Source organism: Malaclemys terrapin, chromosome 10, assembly GCF_027887155.1.
Source record: "Malaclemys terrapin pileata isolate rMalTer1 chromosome 10, rMalTer1.hap1, whole genome shotgun sequence".
In the NCBI taxonomy this organism is placed as follows: Eukaryota; Metazoa; Chordata; order Testudines; family Emydidae; genus Malaclemys; species Malaclemys terrapin.
In genome coordinates, this window is record NC_071514.1 from 55,585,379 (window position 1) to 55,599,690 (window position 14,312).

General features: G+C 60.9%; 1 protein-coding gene across 1 annotated transcript; it reads left to right on the forward strand.

The window, feature by feature from the left end:
* Positions 1-685: 685 nt before the first annotated feature.
* PDIA2 (protein disulfide isomerase family A member 2) lies at positions 686-11,386 on the forward strand. The gene is made up of 11 exons (XM_054042523.1): positions 686-970; positions 3,021-3,227; positions 4,263-4,396; positions 5,002-5,139; positions 5,693-5,809; positions 6,666-6,791; positions 7,426-7,620; positions 8,413-8,533; positions 9,360-9,541; positions 10,411-10,503; positions 10,931-11,386. The coding sequence occupies exons 1-11, from the start codon at positions 742-744 to the stop codon at positions 11,009-11,011; spliced, it is 1,623 nt and encodes a 540-aa protein (XP_053898498.1). The 5' UTR covers positions 686-741; the 3' UTR covers positions 11,012-11,386.
* Positions 11,387-14,312: the final 2,926 nt, after the last annotated feature.

A 14,312-nucleotide genomic window follows, 5' to 3' on the forward strand; every position in this document is an offset into this window, starting at 1 on the left:
AGCCAGCTCCAGCACCAGTTCCACTGCACCCTGGGCGCAGGTGCCAGCTGCAACTGGCCCCCAGGGCCTCTGCTGCCCAAAGCGACCCAGGCACGTGGGCACGGTGAGGCTGAATGTTCCACCAGTGCCTTCCTGTGAGGGTACCCGTCTGTTACCCCTGACAGCTGCCCATCCTGCTGTCAGCCCACCCCAATGTACCCCTGCCTTAGGCCCTGGCCATTGCTACCATAGGTTAAAGCCCTCTGCCTGGGCCACAGCTGACACTATATTGGGAAAGTCTCTTTGTCCAGACCTGGGACACTGCTCCCCCTCCCCACACCCAGGCCCAGGGCAAGTGTGGTAGGAGCTGCGCCCAAGGGAGGATGCCAGAGGATCTGCACCCAGGGGAGGGTGTCAGGGGATCTGTGCCCAAGGAAGGGTGCCAGGGGATCTGCGCCCAAGGAAGGGTGTTAGGGGATCTGCTGCCCAGCCCCAGGGCAGAATGCAGTGGGAGCTGGCCTTTGCCATTCACAGTCCCCAGCCAGGGCCTGAGAACTGGGCTGGAAAACAGCTTGTGCAGCCACCTGCTCATTCCTGGCTGGACGCCTTATCTGAGGCCGATCAGCCAGTAACAAAGGGACACGAGCGCCATGGGCCAGGCGCCACCCGCTCCTCCGTGCCCTTATCTGCCCCCCTCGCCTCAAGAACGCCTTCTCCTGCTGGCGGCTGGTGCACTGCTTGCCTGCTCCCCGCGCTGTCACCATGGGCTGCTCCAAGTCCCAGCTGCTCGTAGTCCTGCTGCTGTCGCTGGCCTGGCTGGTACCCGCTTGGGGAGAAGACAAGGAAGCCCAGGTCGAGGAAGGGGTGGTGGAGGAGGAAGAGGAGGACGTCGTCTCTGATGAGCTCCTGGAGGAAGAGGGTGTCTTGGTGCTCCATCAGCACAACTTTGAGCGAGCCCTGCGTGAGCACCGCCTGCTGCTGGTGGAGTTCTGTAAGTTGGCGGGGGGGAGGCGAGGCAGCTCAGACCAGGCAGCGGGTACCAGCAGCAGCATGGGCCATATCCTCAGCCAGCCACCCAGCTGGGCTCATGGCAAACCTTGTGCGCTGCCACTGAGTAGCCGTGGAGCCCTGGGGCAGGGGCCCCAAGGATGCCCGCTCCATTCTGGGGTTAGGCATGTGCATTCCCTGCTGGTCACTGGCTCTTGGGAGCACTTGCTAAGGGGATGGTGGCCGCAGCTGTCAGCGCAGGTGCTTGGCCCTGTCAGCTGCCAGTGGGACCCTGGGCATCTGTGCTCCGAGCGCCAGGGAGAGCAAACAGTGGCTGCCCTGTGCTTGGCTGCCCTTCAGCGCAGGGCTCAGGTGGTGGCTTTCCCACAGGAAGGTGTCCTGGCCTGAGAGAGGAAACACTGGCTGGTTAAACATTAATGTGCAGGCAAAGTTGTGCCCAAGGCCCAATGACCCCCTACGGCCACAGGAGCTGGGGACCAGAAGAGTGGCACAAGCAAAGCCACAGAGCCAGAGCCGTGATTAGACCCAGGCAAGCACCATAATGAGCCTGGGCGCAGAGCCTGCCAGGGTTTCCCCTGGGCACAGCTCCAAACGCTCTTTCTGGACACAGAGCCTATTGCATTCTCTCCTGTCCCCTGGCTGCAGAGCCCAACATGTGCTCTCCAGGGCCTGGGTGCAGATCCTGCCATGTTCTCTCCTGGGCACAGATTCCAATGCGCGTTCTCCAGGGCCTGGGTGCAGAACCGGCAACGCTCTCCTGGGGCCTAGATGCAGAGCCCTCCTCCCCACCATTTAGTCTGGGGCCTCCACGCCAGTCACTGCCTCAAGCAGCTCTGCTGGGAGCTCCTTGCTCAAGTGCATGTGGGCAGGCGGGTTGTGGCTCTGCTCTGGCTGGATGCCGGCATCCCCCACAGGGCCTAGCTTCAGAGCCAGAGGCCGTGAAGTGACCCGCATGGCCTGGCTCACAGTGTGGCACGGCACTCCCAAGTATGGCTCCATGGGGGTCCCGGCCAGCCAGGGTCCCAGCATACTGGCTGTGTGTGAAGGGGCCAGGGCTGCCCAGCTGGGCACTGCTGCCTCTGGTGCCAGGCCCAGGCTGCTTTTTAGGCCAAGCTATTTGGGGGGGTGGGAGGTCACCCTTGCTGGGAGTCTGTGACCCCACAGGGAAGCCCTGTAGCCCTGAGGGGGCCTGTCCCCAGTCACAGGCCAGGTGCAGTGAATGGGTCCAGCTTCAGTGTCCCCAGGCCTTGTTGTGAACTGGGGCCAGAGCAGGGCCATGGGGGAGGAAGGGGGTGCGTGGCACCAGGCTGAGTGTCCGCATGGAAAGGAGCCAGAGAACCCCAGGGAAGCAGAGTGAGCGATTTCGGGGGGTGGGACAGAGCCAGCGGAGCCTTGGAGGCACAGGCATGGCCCCCACCTTAGGACTGGCCCACAGCATGTGCTGACAGCTGGAAGGGACCAGCCAACACAACACCCAACAGCATGGGATCCCCCGACAGCCCTGCCGAGCGGCACCGTCCCACCCTGTTGGGTGGCATAGGGGGCCAGCAGAGAGGGCAGAGCACATGGGAATGAGAGGCAGGCCAGGGTGGGTTGTGCTTCCAGGCCCTGCAGCAGGCTGCGTAGCCTCAACACGGCCCCAGTGGGAACCCTGCCCTCCAGGTGGCTGTCAGATGGGCACTGCCCTCCTGGCAGAGCCAACCACAACCATTAACCTGCTAGGGTGACAGCTGGGCCAGGCTGGGCAAACCTGGGCTGTTCCAAGGGGCAAGTCTGTGCGAAGCCCCCTGCCCCACTCTGGGTGCTCATGCCATCCCTCTCCCAGCCCCCAGCAGGCCTCAGGCTGTGACAGTGACCCCTGCTGGACTCTGCCCTGATCGACCCAGGATTGGGAGTGGTGGGGCAACAGAGCTTGTGGTGGCGGAGCCCCCGGAAGGATTCAGCCTGAGGGGGGGGGGGGGCAGGGTAGGCTCCTGGGGGCTGCTCCAGGCAGAGCTGGGGGTCTCACTGCTCAGCCTGCCCCTTTCTCACAGATGCCCCCTGGTGCGGGCACTGCCAAGCCCTGGCCCCCGAGTTCACGCGTGCCGCTGGCATCCTGAAGAATGACTCCGTGGGCCTGCGGCTGGCCAAGGTGGATGCGATGGAGGAGACGGACCTGAGTGCCGAGTTTGGCGTCACAGGGTACCCAGTGCTGAAGCTCTTCCGAGACGGGAATCGCACACACCCCATAGATTTCACAGGTACAGCCTGACACTGCTCGGGGGTCCCTGCTCTAGAGCATAGTGTGGCTGGGAAGGAGCCTTACCCAGCACAGCCTTGGGGTGTGGGGTGGTAGTGTGGAGAAGGGGCTGTGGGGATGGGGTGCAGGGGAGGGGCTGTGGGGGAGAGGGTGTAAGTTTGCAGTGTGTGTGTGGGGGGGGTATAGGTTTGCAGTGCAGGGCAGGGGTGTGTTGGGGCTGTAGCTAAGGGTGCAGGGGAGGGACTGTGTGGATTTGTGGTGCAGAGGAGGCACTGTGAAGGATCTGCAATGTGTGTGTGGGGGGTTGGTGTGGGAGAGGGACTTTGGGGCTGTAGGTTGGGGTGCTGGGGGGGTTGTGGTGCAGAGAAGGGGCTGTGGGGAGAGTTACGATGTGGGGGAGGGGCTGAGGTGGGCATGGGTCAGGATCCAGGGGAGGGGCTGCAGTGTGTGTGTGTTTGCAGTGCAAGGGAGGGGGGTGGGCTGTGGGGGTGTGTGTGTGTCAGGGTGTGGGGGACAGTCTGTGGCTGTGTAATGCAGGAGAAGGGCTGTGAGTTTGCAATTTGGGGAAGGGGCTGTGGGGTCATGGGTCAGGGTGCGGGGGAGGGCTGTGGCTGAAGAGGGGCTGAGTGGGGGTGTTTACAGTGAAGGGGGGGCTGTGAGTTTGCACTGTGGGAAGAGCTATGTGGGCCGAGGTGTAGGGGACTGTGGCTTTGTGACGCAGGGGAGGGGCTGTGGGTTTGCAGTGTGAGGGAAGGGTCATGGGGGCCGTGGGCCAGGGTGCAGGGGAGGGATTGGAGATGTGTGTTTGTTTGCAGTTCAGGGGAGTTATGGGGAGGTTTGGGATGTGGGGGAAGGACTGTGGGGGCCGTGGGCCAGGGTTCAGGGGGGACTGGCTGTGTGGTGCAGAGGAGGGGCTGTGTGTGGATGTGGGTGTTTGCAGTGTAGGGAGCGCTGTGGGTTGCAGTGTGGGAAGAGCTGTGGGGGCCAGGGTGCGGGAGCGCCTCGGGCAGGTGACATGCTGCGGTGCTGTGCGCAGGGCAGCGGGACGCTGAGGGCATTGTGCGGTGGATGCGGCGGAAGGCTGGCCCCAGCACGGAGCTGCTGCAGGATGAGGCCAGTGCCCAGGAGTTCATCGCCTCCCAGGATGTCGTCGTCGTCGGGTTCTTCAAGGTGCGGGGCCTGGTGGGCAGGAGCGGAGGATGTGGGGCCTGGCGGAGCTGCTGGGTGTGGCGCTGGGACAGACTGGGTTCAGCATGCCCCTGGGCTGGGTGGGGCGGTGGCTGCCCAAATTGTCTAGGTGGGGACTTTCCCCACTGGCTGGCAGGGACGGTGCCCACACCACAATGCCCCCTGGAGGCCCTGAGCTTGGCCAGGAGGTGCCACGATCGAATGCCAGCCCTGTGTGCATGCTGTGGGAGGGCCCTCCAGTGACGACCCCCCCACACCTCTCAAAGGCGTCAACACCTCCCCTTCCCTGGTACCCCAGTAGTGCCACATGCCAGCTCTGTGCGCCCAGCCCAGCCCCACCCCCTGCCTGCTGGGGAGCAGCTCATGGGCGAGGGGCCAGGGCACAGTCCCCATGGTGCCAGCCCCCTGAGCACCATGGCATCGTGGCTGCGGGTGCCATGTTGCCTGCTGAGGCCTGTAGGCTCCACAGGCTGCAGCACCATGTTAGACGGCGAGTGCTCTTCACCATGGGGCTGCCGGGAAGCTGGTCTGGGTGGGCAGCGCTGTGCCCCTCCCCCCCAGCTCAGGGCCTCGCGGGGTGTTTACAGGACCTGCAGGGCAAAGCTGCGCAGGGCTTTTATGAAGTTGCCAGTGATGCTGTGGACGTGACCTTCGGGGTCTCCAACAGGACGGAGCTTTTCCAGAAATACAGCGTCATCCCCGACACCGTTTGCCTCTTCAAGAAGGTGAGAGGGGGTGGGGCAAGGCACCTGGCACTGACCCTACCCCAGCTACAGCCCAACAGAGACATGGGGATTCATGGAGGCTAGGTCCATCAATGACTATTAGCCAGGATGGGCAGGGATGGTGTCCCTAGCCTCTGTTTGCCAGGAGCTGGGAATGGGTGACGGGATGGATCACTTGATTACCTGTTCTGTTCATTCCTTTTGGGGCACATGGCATTGGCCACTGTTGGCAGACGGGATACTGGGCTAGATGGACCTTTGGTCTGACCCAGTATGGCCGTTGTTATGGGCCACCCAGAGATGGGCATGAGCACTAGCCCCAGCAGGTGACAAGGTGGGTATGTTGGGATGGGAAAGGCCTGGGAAGATGGGCAGGAGGGGCTAATGCAATGGCCAGGGCAGGGCATTTTCCCAAGGCTGTTGCCCCAGCAGGACATGGCCCCATTGGGGTGCCCTGCTAGTGCAGGAGGCAGCCTGGGGCCCTGCCCAGCCGCTCCCACCTTCGGCTCCAAGCTCTCAGTGTGTGGCGCTGCCCCGCCTTGGTGTGTTGCAGTTTGATGAGAAGCGGGCGGATTTCCCGCTGGACGCGGAGCTGGGCCTGAACAAGGAGGAGCTCTTCCGCTTCATTGGCCTGCACAGCCTGGAGCTGGTGACGGAGTTCACCAGTCAGGTGAGACCACCCCCATGAGAACAGCCCCAGAGAGGCTGTACCCCAGAGAGCTTTACACAGACAGTGCACTGCAGGGCAGGGCTGGCGGAGGGATTACAGCCAGGGCACTGGGCAGGGCTGACGGAGGGCACATGGCTCACAGCATGGCGTCTTCTCGTGTGACAGGTTTCAGTGGTAGCCGTGTTAGTCTGTATCAGCAAAAAAAACAAGGAGTCCTTGTGGCACCTTAGAGACTAACAAATTTATTTGGGCATAAGCTGTCGTGGGTGAGCAGGACTGGCCTAGGGCACATTGCTCTCAGAACAGTAGGGGTGTGTGTGTGTGTTGGGGATTATAGCTGGGGCACTGGGCAGGGCTGGCGGAGGGATTACAGCTGGGGCACTGGGCAGCAGGGCTGGCGGAGGGATTACAGCTGGGGCACTGGGCAGGGCTGGCCTAGGGCACATGGCTTGCTGCACAGCCGGGTGTGGAGTGTGTGTGTGTGGGGGGGGGGGCGGGGAAATCACAGCTCTGTGTATGTGTGTGTGGTGGGAAATGAGGGGCTCACATCTGGGGGTTTCTGTGTGGATGGCAGCCAGGGCACTGGGCAGGGCTGGCATAGGGCACACTGCTCACTGCACAGCCGGGGTGTGTGTGTGTGTGTGGATTACGGGGCACTGGCGTGGGCAGACAAATGCACATGGAGAGTGTCCAGACACACTAGGCCTTTCCCGCCGGCCCTTCCAAGCCCCTGGGGCTGCAGCCGGTGCCCCGGCTCCGTGTGGTAGTTGCTGCAGGAGCGTGTGTGCGGGCGGGCAGGGGGAGGGGAGGCTTCCCAACAGTGTCACTGGGCAGCAAACCCTCTTTCTCTCCTTAGAACTCACCAAAGATATTCGGGGCAAAAATCCTCAACCACCTGCTGCTGTTTATTAACAAGACCCTGGAGCCCCACCTGGAGATCCTGGGCAGCTTCCGGGCTGCTGCACCCCCGTTCAGGGGCCAGGTAACCAGCTAGTCACGTCCCTGGCAGCGGGTCGCTGACCCTGTGAGCTGCAGCATGCCCCACTCACCTGGCCTGGCAGGGCCAGGCAGGCTGCTCCCAGCTGGCAGGGCTCTCGCCAGGGCTGTGGGACACCAAAGCGTGATTGGCATGCACGCACCATGGGCTGGCCTAGCTGGGCATGTGGTCGAGTCCCTTAAGCTGAGAGCCTCCTCCCAGCCCTGGCGTCACCACTCGCTCGCAGCCCCAGCGCTGGGAATGGGAGTGGTTCCTTTTCTGGCCCTGGCTGGTTCGGGAGGGGCCCTGCTCCTTGTGGGGGTGGGGCCCTGGCTCCAATCCTGGCCCAGGGTGGCCGACAGGGAGAGTGGGGGTGTCAGGGAAAGGACAGGCTCAGATGTGCACAGTCCCAGTGCAGGCTCTGTGGGGCAGCGAGGGGTGGGTGGGGGGCTCGCAGCCCCAGCACAGGCTCTGTGGGGCAGTGAGACAGTGGGGCAGTGTGTGGGAGCTCTCGTTCCCAGCACGGGTCTGTGGGGCAGTAAGGGAGCCTGCGGAGCAGGGGGCTCTCAGTCCCAGGCTGGGAAAGGCACTGTCAGGCTGGTCTGGGCTACGGCTGCCCCACATCTTTGCCCCACTGTAGGTTCTCTTTGTGCTTATCGACGTGAACGGGGAAGGCGCCCAAGTGCTGCAGTACTTTGGCCTCAAGAGCCACGAGGCCCCCACCATGCGCTTCATCAACATCGAGACCAACAAGAAGTACCGCATGGCCACGGACGAGTTCGCCACCCAGGCTGTGGGCTCCTTTGCCCAGGCTGTGCTTGACGGCAAGGTCCAGGTGCGCACAGCAGCCATGCCCAGGGCTCAGGCCCGGCCCATCCCTCCTGATAGCAGGGAAGGGAGCATTGCCATTTGCAGGGGTGGGAGAGCTGAAGACCATGTGCCACCACCAGATTAAGTGAGGGCAACCCGGGGGCCCTGGCCACATTCCTTCTGTGCCCCGAACCTGCTGCTATCCCAGCCCTAGCTCCTTTAATGCAGAGCACTTCCCAGCTGCTGTGTAGTGCCCCACTGAGATACAGCCACCTCTGTGGGGAGAGGGGCACCTGAGCAGGGGCGAGGACAGGGGGCAGATCCCATCCCATCTTCCACAGAGAGTCCTTGCTGGGCTCTCACCCAGTCCCGCAGAGCAGATCTTGGTTTCCCAGCCAGCAAACACCAGTGGACTCCCTGACTTCCGGCAGCAGGACAAGAGCTGAGTTGCCCATGCCAAGATCTGAATCTTTGGCTCCAGGGGGTTTGTTCTTAGACCCCCTTGCGATGCAGCTGGATCACTCAAAAGGGACCTTCTTGACCACTCACGCAGACGTTCCCTTTTGTGTGACGTTTGCCCAGAAATGCTCAGCCTGGAGGGCAGCAAGCGGCGTCTACTGTATTAGGAATACCGAGCACCCTCCTCTGCGCTCCGCGCTAGCGTTGCAGGGCCAGGTGCGGGGAACCGGGTGTGAGGCCTGTGCAAGCCTGTGTGGCACACACACAGCACAGAAGTTTGCAGCCATAGCATCTCTTTGCAGCACTCTCTGGAAGTGAGTTAGCAAACAGCACACACAGCCCCTCCCTCTCTCCACAGCCCCATCTCATGAGCGAGGAGGTCCCCGAGGACTGGGATAAGCGTCCAGTTAAAGTCCTTGTGGGCAAGAACTTTGAGCAAGTGGCTTACGATGAGACCAAGAATGTTTTTGTGAAGTTCTGTAAGTATCAGCCCTGTGAGAGTGAAGCTGGGCCTTCCCCTGCCCCAGGCCTGCTTGACACCCTCGGCCAGGGCCTGGTGCAGACACAAGCACCAACTCCATACGCCACCAGGCAAAACTGTTCCGTCAAGAGACTGCCTAGACATGGGAGCTGGAGGATGTGGGCAACTCAGTCCAGCTACTCAGGGCAGAGGGGACATTCCTAGCATGTGTCTGGGGTAGAGCTCACTGTCTCAGGTAACTTTCCCTTCCCTGGGGAGGCGATTCCCCGTCTGCACTGTTTCACCTCCAGGGAGCCCAGCAATTCCTGCCACACTGACCAATCCCCTCACCCCAGGGGGGCGGGGAGGATGGCGGGGGGGTGGCACCTGGTAGGTGTTTGCAGCATGTGTCCCACCCTGCCCTGGCCAAGCTCCACTCAGGCTGTCCAGCTCCTTCGTTGGTCTCCTCCAAGCCCTTCCATCCCTGGGGAGCCATGACCCCTCGCACCGAAGGGACCCGGAGAGCCCTGACCCCACACACTGAAGGGACTCGGGGAGCCCTGACCCCCATGCACCGAGGGAACCTGCGGAGCCCTGACTCCACACACCGAGGGGAATAATTTTAAGTGCCTAGGTCTCCCCCAAGCATCTACAGCATTGCCATGCATGGTGGGCAAAGGCTCTAACCAGCCCAGCCTGATTGTGCTGTGTGCCCCTGGCCTGCTGACTTTGCCAGCTCCTCCAATCTCCTGGCCCGGGTGCTGGAGCTGCCATCCCAGCCCCAGTGCTCTGCCCCCACAACACTCCCTGCAGAGCAGACAAACAACCTCTCTCTGTCACGGCAGATGCCCCCTGGTGCACACATTGCAAGGAGATGGCACCTGTCTGGGAGGAGCTGGGTGAGAAGTATAAAGATCATGACAATATCATCATCGCCAAGTTGGATGCAACAGCCAATGAGATTGTGAATCTCACCATCCATGGCTACCCTTCGCTGCACTATTTCCCTGCTGGGCCAGACAGGAAGGTACTGCTGGGGTTGCCTGGATGGGATGGGAAGGGCCCACTGGGATGGGGGTGCACTTGGGTGCAGCTCCAGGTCACTCCTGGAGCTGTGCTGGGTGACAGCAAGGAGCCATTCTAGGCCCTCAGCTGGACATTGCGTGCAGCACTGGTCCCCCAGCTCACACAGGATGCAGAGCTCAAGGGCTTCAGAGAAGGGCGACGAGAAGGATCAGAGGCTGGGGAAAGCGAGGAGCAATTGAAATGACTGGGATTGTTCCCTTAGAGAGAGGGTGGGTAAGAGGGGACAGAGTAACAGACTATCAGATACTGACGGCTCTAGAGATAGTAGATTGGGAGCGTCTGTGCTCTCTGTCTTGTAACACAAGAAGAAAGAGACAATCAATGATCCCAGAAGGGAACAAATCAAACAGTGATAAAAGGAAATATTCTTTCACACAACGCAGCCTGTGGCACTCACTGCCATAAGATGCTATTGAGGCCAAGAGCTCTGTAGGATTCCAACAAGGACTGGATGTTTCTCTGGGTAACAGGACCCTCCAGGGTTATAACAAGACAGACTAAAATAACCAAGTGCTTTAGCAGAGCTACAACCCCTCCTGCTTCTGGGCAGGAGCCACTCGCCGTTGGGGTCAGGAGGAGACTTTCCTGGGGTGGGCTAGCCCAAAATTCTCTGCTGGGGGTTCTTGCACCTCTCAGGAAAAGCTGGTGCTGGCAATGTCAGAAGCAGGAGATTGGGCTGGCCCAGGCCTAGCATGGAGGGTGGTGGGTGGAAGCAGGCTATGCTGCTTGCAGTGAGGTCCTGGGAGTTCAGCCTGCAAAGAGGCAATCCTGCAGCACCATTGTCTCATGTTTCTCCTCTGCCTGCACCAGATGATTGAGTACAAGAGTGCCAGAGACCTGGAGACCTTCTCCAAGTTCCTGGAGAACGGCGGGATGCTGCCTGCGGAGGACACACAGCCTGTGGTTAGTAGAGTCCCAGGGCTCCAGCGTGCCACTGCTTGAAGCTGGAAGCCTGCTGGCTCAGGCTGTTGCTTTAGCAAGGAGGTCACTCGGACCAACTTGTCCCACCAACCTTCCGCTAGCCCATGAGCCTGCAGCAGTTGGCTCCACCCAGCCCCAGTGACTCTCCCACCATGGAGAGAGATGTGTCCCTCATGTCCCTCCCCCCTGGTCCCTTGCACCCCTTTCCCATGAGGCAGAGGGCTGGGTCCCTTACCAGGGAGAGCAGGATCCCTCACACCTTCTCCCCCACTGTCCCTCATGCCCTTCCCCACTTTGGAGAGAGACATGTCCCTCCTGCCTTCTCCATGGGGTCCTGGCTTTGCCCCCGACGCATGCCAGGCCTGCTTGGGGCAGTGGTTTCCATGGTAACCACCCTGCTGTTCCCCAGGTTCCTGAGAGCCCAGAAGAACCCAAGGACACAAATGGGACACGCCCGGTGGATGCCCCTGAAAGCAGAGATGAGTTATGAGCCCTGCCCTGCACCCATCCCTGGGACCCCTAAGAGCGTGCACCTGGGGCATGGACTGACCCTGCACTGGGCTGGCCTCTCGAGCCCTGTCCCCGGGCCCTGCCTCAGGCAGCAGCTACTCTCCAAATGGTGGCAAGGCCTATGGTGAGCGCGGCCTGGTACCTCCTCCTTTTGCAGAGCATCCCCAGCTGGGAACAGGGCCATCCTCCATGCCCCCCACATGCTCCCAGCCTCCACCCCATCCTGCAGCACTGATGGCCCAGAAGCCAGGCCCAGCGCACTGAGCGTCGCTCACAGCTCCCCCAGGCAGCGACGCCAGTACCAAACACCTGTGCCCCAAAATCGTGAGATTGACATAAATGTCATGAGACCTGACACCCAGCTGTGGTGGTTCTTTGTCTCTGCTGCCGGGTGCAGGTGTGGGGTCCCAGCCCTGCAGCCAGGAGGGTAGCACTGGATGGTGCTATTGAAAGCTGAGACCTATGGCAGCGCCTGTCTCTCGGAGTTGGGGCTTGAGGAACCCCTCCGATACCATGAGCCTCCTGACAAATCTCGAGCGAGGGCAACAGCAGGGCGTGGGCGAGTGGGGGATGGGCATGTGGCAGAACCAGGATCATGAGGACCTGTGTGAGTCTCCAGCTTCAACCCCAGCAGCTCACTTTCCCAGCATGTCCCCCGGAGGGGGAGAAAGTGGGACAATGCATGGATGGCATGCTGGCACTGTGAGAAATGTGGCTGCTGTCCCACGGCCCACAGGGCCTTCCTCACCTTACAGCAGGGAGGGCCCCTGGGCTAAGTGTGAGCCTCCATCAGCTGCAATAAGATTGGGGCTTATCCCCCTGCAGCATGAGCTCTCCCTTGGGCACCATGCTGGGCTCCCAGCAGGTCCCCACGGCCCCATGAAAATCATGAGATTTTTTTAAAAAGATTCTATTGTGCGTTTTAGGTCAGTCTCTTGCTGTTTGAAGCCCCCTGCCCGTTCGCAGGGCGTGTGCATGTGACAGTAGTGTTACCCATTCTCCCAGTGTGCTGCGTATGGTGATTTTGGCCCCTGCCGCAGGAGCTCTCACCCCCACATCTGCCCCTCTCTTGCCCAGCAATTAATGCTGTCCCCCAGCCCCCCATCAGTTCTGCCTCCACCCAACCCCCCTCAGTTCAGTTCCCCAACCCCCATCACCACCCCAACAGTTTGTCCCCCCTACCCTATCGACCCCCACCACCCTCAGATCATCTTCCCAGCACTCACCCCATCTGCGCAGAACCCACCATCAGTACAGCCCTCACCCTCCTCACATCAGTCCCCCTGGCCATAGTTCAGCCCTCCCAGCCGCACCTCTGCTCCTCTTAGGGTTCTTCACCCTCTCCAGGTCTGGGGGGCTGCAGTGGGGTCCCTCTCCCACATCCCATGCTGGCCTTAGTGGAAGAACTGGGAGGTGCACCTGCCCACTTCTAAAGGCTCCTCCCCCAGCCTAGCGGGAGGGACCACTGGACCCAGGAACCAACTAATCTCTTGGGACAACTAATGAGCAAATAGGGAGTGGAGTGATGGTCAAAGGTTCAAAATAAGGGTGCCAGATGGATATAAGGGGCAGGCCTCGGGAATGGGGATAAACCGCACCAGGTACACGCCCGTGCTCACAGCTCCGTGAAGGAGCCGCCAACCGATGTCCCCGGCGGGCCGTGGGACCAAGGTGGAATAAAGGCTGGCCCACTGGGGCTGGCAGTGGAGCCGTGGAGTCCCACCACATCCCATGCTGGCAGTGGGAGCCCCACCCCCCAGGGCTCACAGCGATTTCTAAGTAAAATTAAGCCTCACGCTTGACCTCGGCGTAGAACTCCCAGATGGCAAGATTTTTTTTTTTCAGCGGCAGCCACCATGGCCTTTCTGCTGATGTCCCCAGGTGCTGTAACCACATATGCCCTCTGTCCCGTCCTCACGGCACTCCAGGCCCAGTTAGTTTAAAGGTGCCCAGCTGTTTTTCTGGTCCCACGCCCTCCTTCTCCCTCCATGGAGGCAGGGCCCTTGCAGCCCAGCTCAGTAGTGCAAGCAGGGGGCCTGGTGGGGGCAGGCCCTGCAGGAAGAGCTGAGCTGGGGCAGGCAGCTGATTTCCCTAAGGGCTTGGCATCAAGCTGAGGGGGAGCCCAAGGGTCAGTGGAGCATGGGGAGTCAGAGAGGCGGGCAAAAGTCAAGGGAGGGCTCAGGCTGGAGGAAGTCAGGGGGAAGGGAAGTCAGGAGCCCCACATCTATCTGAACAGCAGCCATGGTTCCTGGCGCCAGCCCTGCCCATGTGCTGTGGGAAGAACCCCCAGCCCCAGGTGGGCCACGAGATCACAGGGACAGCGCCAGACCAGTGCCCAGCATCACCACAGCAAAGGCCAGAGAGACGCTGCCAGGAGGCCAAGCCCAGGCTGGGGGATGTGGAACGGGCTGAGTGGAGCACTGATTGCACAGCAATGGGCTGTGCTAGCCCTGGGGAGGCACAACTGGCTTGGAGACACTCCCAGAATATGGGCTTCTCAGCAGGGGGCAACAAGGAGGCTGAACCCCATGGCATGGCATGGCATAGCCCTTTGGCACAAGGCTGGGAGGGGCAGCCTGGGCACTGGGTACAAAGCAGAGCGGGATGCCAAGCAGTGGGTGTGGAACTGAGGGACAGCAAGAGGTGTGCAGCTCTTGGGGATTCTCCGGGCCTCTGCTTTCAGCTCCCCATGTAGCCATGTCCTCCGGTGCAGGCTGCCTGATGTAGTCCACGGTGCAGGCCCTGCCCTCTCAGGGGCTCCCCAAACCCAGCTGAGCTGCACCCTTCCTTGTGGAGCCCTGAGAAGAGCTGGTCTGGGCTCCTACAACATAAAAACGGCCATACTGGTCCATCAAGTCCTGTTTCCTGTCTTCCAAAAGTGGCCAGTGCCAGGTGCTTCAAAAGGAATGAACAGAACAGAGCAATTCTTGAGTGATCCAGACCCTGTCCTCCAGTGCCAGCTTCTGGCAGTCAGAGGCTAGGGACACCCAGAGCATGGGGTTGCATCCCTGGCCATCCTGACTAATAGCCATTGATGGAGCGCCATGAACTTATCTATTTCTGTCCTGAACTCACTTATACTTTTGGCCTTCACAACATCCCCTGGCAACAAGTTCCACAGGTTCACTGTGTATTTTGTGAAGATGGACTTCCTTTTGTTTTAATTTAATTTGCTTCTTAATTTCAGTGGGTGACCCCTGGTTCTTGTGTTCTGTGAAGGAGCAAATAACACTTCCTTATTCACTTTCTCCACCCGAATCATGATTTTATAGCCCTCTCTC